The 5,025-nt window shown below is 34.3% G+C and overlaps 1 protein-coding gene across 1 annotated transcript; it reads left to right on the top strand.

Annotated features, from left to right (window-relative positions):
* Positions 1 to 2,418: 2,418 nt before the first annotated feature.
* LOC110107366 (F-box protein At2g27310-like) lies at positions 2,419 to 3,231 on the top strand (the record flags this gene model as incomplete). The annotated part of the gene is made up of 1 exon (XM_020837608.2): positions 2,419 to 3,231. A coding segment is annotated over exon 1 (813 nt), but the record flags the coding sequence as incomplete, so codon positions are not given.
* Between the last annotated feature and the right edge of the window lie 1,794 nt (positions 3,232 to 5,025).

The raw sequence follows: 5,025 nt of genomic DNA, 5'->3' as shown, positions 1-5,025 counted from the left end.
TACATATAATATGAAGATATTATATATTGTTGGAAAATCTATTGGAAGTTAGATGGATTTCAATTTTATTTATGAATAGAATGGTGTTATTTCACACAGGTACCCTCTACGATATAAATTAAATCTGAGAACAATGCGGTTTATCTGCGTGGAAATGCAATTTGCACCGAAGAAATTTTCGGTAGATTAACCGATTTTTTTGGCGTATGAAAATGCAATTTACGTGACAAAATCATCTAAGACAACTCTCTCTAATCTTATCTTTCATAGGAGCTTCTCCAACATTTTCATGTATATGCTCATTTAGTATCTAGCCTCTAAAAGTAAAGTCACTCATGAGTATTCTTATCTCTGCAAACACTTAACTTAATGTTATGTTTCTCTTTTAATGATGCATATTTGATACCATAAAGCATTGCAAGTCTCACCACATCTTATAAAATTTTCCTTTAAATATGAGGGGAATTTTCTTTCATACATTGCATTTAGGATATTCCCCTAAGTATGAGGGGAATTTTCTCTTTTTTAGGATTTTCCCTAATGCATTTTATACTTTAACCATCCAATTTGAATTTTACTAATAATATACACATCAACACCCTCTCTAGACTCATCAACAAGAAGAATATAATCAATAAAAGGCATATATCATAGTACAATTTCTTGCAAATCTCTGCAAACACTTAACTTAATGTTATGTTTCTCTTTTAATGACGCATATTTGATACCATAAAGCATTGCAAGTCTCACCACATCTTATAAAATTTTCCTTTAAATATGAGGGGAATTTTCTTTCATACATTGCATCTAGGATATTCCCCTAAGTATGAGGGTGATTTTCTCTTTTTAGGATTTTCCCCATGCATTTTTATACTTTAACCATCCAATTTAAATTTTACTAATAATATACACATCAACATCCTCTCTAGACTCATCAACAAGAAGAATATAATCAATAAAAGGCATATATCATAGTACAATTTCTTGCAAATGTCTATCATGAACATCCAAGATAAAAGGAAAAACTTATGGCAGATTTCAGGCAAATGAGGCGGTGAACATTGATGACTGATACTATGAAACATCAATAAAGTCACCTGTGAACGTTAGGCAAAGGGCTGGTCTCGTCGTCGGTGGCAGTGTTTGGCTAGGACGACTGATGCCAGTGGAGGGAACTGAAATGATGAGGAAAGAAAAAGAGAAGAAAGACAACCCTGCTAGCGAAATAAGGATTTCTCCGTCAGTTTTTCAAGCGGATTATCCGCCGGCAGCGTTACCGGCGCAAAATCCGTCCGAATGTGTTCGTAGGGTTTAAGTAGGTCGGCGCAATATCCGCCAGATATTCTGCTGATAATTTCTAGAGGACAATACGCACGGGAATAAACCGTCGGTCTTATAAATAACGACGAAGATGCTTGCGGATAATCCACCTGTAAAAGACCAGTGGACAAACCGTCAGAAACTCAGTCGTTAAGGTACCAACGAAATACACACCAATTAATTCACCGCTATTACCTACATATTTACTTATACCGGAAAGTCCAACGATAATGCAAGATTTTCATATATTGTAGTATAATATCTTCAATAAAAATGTTTATGCTACGTCATTTGCTGGGTGTCACTCCTAACTATCTCTATTGCTTGTATAAATGAAATAAATGTACCTAATATGAAGTATAGCTTTGAGTGTATCTTATAATTAGAATATAACTACGCTATGAAAAATCAACTGAGTCATCATTTTTTTTTTCTCAATAGTTCTTTTCACCACTGAAGAGCAAAAAAAATCAAATATTAAATATTATTTTTTTATACATTCTCTATTCATTTATTTATTATTTTAAAAACAGATGAATAATAAAATTAATGTTTAGATTAAAATAATAATAGTTAATAATACAATCGTACCACGCAAGCTTCTTATTCTTCAATGATTTTCTATATTAAATTTTGAGCTATTTATTTTTGACGACAAAAAGTTATCAGTTATGATCTAAAAATTATTTAATTTCTTAATTAATGATGAAATAATTCACAATTATTCCTTTTTAAAATAAATTATTCCTTTATATAAAATTAAAGTCCAAAAACAGAAGTCGGCAATTCCTTTCGATCATCAAAATTCAAAATAGTCTCAAAATTATTCCTTTTTAAAATAAATTTAATATATAAATATTAGTTAGAATTTATAGTATTTCAATCTTAAAATAAACTCGATATATTTGAAATCTGTTTCAATTAAAAAAAAAAATTGAAAGGCTTTTCAAGGATGAAAAATCTAAATTTCCCAATAAATGAGCATGCCTATTTGCTAATTTTAGCTTATTTATTTTTTGGTCTTTAGAAAATATTATAAAATAAGCTATTCCTCTTTCCCTCCTCTCAACCAAAATTGTAAAGCCGCTTTCCTCTCCAATGGAAGAAGCAAAACTTAACAACTCCGTCACCTCCACCACCATTGAAGAAATTCATCCTGACATCCTTAATCAAGTCCTCAACCACCTTGACGGCACATCGCTCGCTTCGGTGAACTCTGCCACCTCTTACCTCCGTTCCATCTCGTCCCATCCTGACCTCTGGCGCTACCTTTGCCTCTCCACATGGCCATCCCTACATCACCCTCGCATCCTCCCTCTGGTCAACTCCTCCCCCCACCGCTTCTTCTCCGACGTCTTTCCCTACCCCACCTCATTCACACCAACCAACAATGCCGACCTCCCCGATGAACTCATCTCTGCCGTTGATCTCTACAAGAATGACATCCCAATATCTTCATTCGTTCTTGAGTCTGACACCTCCTCCCCGAATCCTTTATTCCACATTTCTCCTTTCGTAATCAGTGGACCAGATATTGTAACGGACGTATTGCCAGAAGAGCTGACATTGAGCTGGATCGTGATAGACCCGACGACAGGACGGGCGGTGAATTTATCGAGCCGAAGGGCGATGGTGGTGAGGCGGCATTGTTTGTGCTGGGAAGCGGTGGCGCGATTCACAACGGCGAGAGATGGGTGGGTAGTGGGAGTGCTAGTGAAGTGGTGGGATGAAGGACTGGGACTTGTTGAGTTGCATCTAACTATATGGGACGAGGGTGGTGCGCCTGTGAGCTATATGGAGGGATTGAGAGTCGTGATGGCAGCAATGGATGCGGAGAGGAAGGCGTTGGGAGAGGAAGAGGCGAATGAGGGATATTTTGAGTATTACGACATAAAGATAAACAAAGAAGAGGTAAGACAAAAGAGTGAGTGGACGGGGATTTGAGCTTTCTCATCATCATTGCCATCTTTATGACTTTTATTTTTTTGTTTATTTTCTTATGACGTTTGGTGATCATCCTTTTTTTTTAATGTTAGATGTTCTTCGCTACTTGTTTTCACGCTCAAATAATGAGAATAAAATTTTCATGACTTATTGTTATGTGCATTTAGGGATGCCAACGAATTGAGTTGAGCATATATTTATTCATATTTGAGCTCGTTTGTTAATAGTTTGCTCAAGTTTGCTTCAAGTTCAATTCAAACTTTTTTGTTTTATGTTCGAGTTTAATTCGTTTAAAATGATATATGTTCAAATTTTATTAATGTTCAATTCTTTCAGGCTTGTCAAGCTTTAATTGAGCAGCTCATTTAAATCAACGAACGAGCCGTATCAAGCTATTAACAACGAATCTTATTGAGATGGTTATTAGATTAACAAATAAAAAAAAAAAGATATCTATCAAGCTTTCTCGAAATAAAAAAAAGAGGTAATATGGCAAGAAATTGAATGGGATATAAATAAAATAAAACAAAATAGTTTACATTACCGTTTCAAAATAACAAATAAAAATTGGTATTTTAACTATTTTGTATAAAAATCATTCAAACTTTACAAATATGCTGCTTACTAAAAAGACTTCCAATCAACTCTAATAAAAAAAATTGGCGTTTTTTAGACTGGAAATCTAAAAGCCAATATACAAATATAAAAGAACTGAATTTATTATTGAATCTTCCTATTATAGTAAATTTTCAATGATCTTTAAAAACCAAATAACTATTATTGACGAGTCCTCGATCTAGTGATATTGTTATTAATATATAAGAGTTTTATAATAAGAGGGACAGCACCTATTTCTCTTATTACTTTGATTGGATTTAGAGGTGTTAGCTAGACTGATTATACATTAGTTTTTATATTTAGGAAGATTTTTTTATTGCTTTCTAAAATAGTTTTTTAGTACCAAAATTTATCTTAAGAAAATTTTATACTTAGAAGTTGCTTTTAAAATCAATGAGAAAGCCACCCCAAACCAAGCTTGAGACTTGGTTAAAGAGGATTCATCGTCTTTTTCTAGTGGGTATGTTGGTGATATTTTTCATGGATGATAGTCCTCATGATGGAACAATTATTAGGTCCGGTGACTGGACGTAGCTCTACGTTCTGTCACCACTGAGTTACCCAGTATTTGCTCTGTATTGCTAGGTATTGCTTGGCAATAACGAGAAATACCGCTCTGTGAAGACCAATACCGAGTAATACTGAGCAATACCGAGTTTTTCTAGAAAAAACTCGGTATTGCTCGGTATTACTCGGTATTGCTCGATATTTGTCTTCACATAATGGTATTTCTCGTTACTGCTGAGCAAAATAGACAAATACGTGGTTTTGTGCCTGCTACGTGGCACGATTTAGTGTCGGCTGAACGTAGTTCTACGTCCTTTCACCGGACCAAATAAAAGTTCCCTCATGATGATACTTTCCATGGAGTGTACTCTGTTGAAACTTTTGCTCCTTTATTCATTTTCATGCACTTGTGATTAGTAGACATCATATCTTTAAGCTGATGCTAAGACCTTAAACCATACTAATTAGTTTAATGGGTCAAATTATTATCAAGAAGATATTGGGAGCCAGATATCCACTAACAATTTCGCTATCATCCATCCTCTCAAAATATGTCGAAAAAAAACCTATTGGGTTGATCTTATCCTTGATATTAATTTTTCTTTGAAAGCTTTTACAACCAATCATACAAAGAAA

Source organism: Dendrobium catenatum, unplaced genomic scaffold, assembly GCF_001605985.2.
Source record: "Dendrobium catenatum unplaced genomic scaffold, ASM160598v2 original_scaffold_284882, whole genome shotgun sequence".
In the NCBI taxonomy this organism is placed as follows: Eukaryota; Viridiplantae; Streptophyta; class Magnoliopsida; order Asparagales; family Orchidaceae; genus Dendrobium; species Dendrobium catenatum.
Note: the sequence above shows the minus strand (reverse complement) of the source record. Positions and strands in the feature narration are given on the sequence as shown.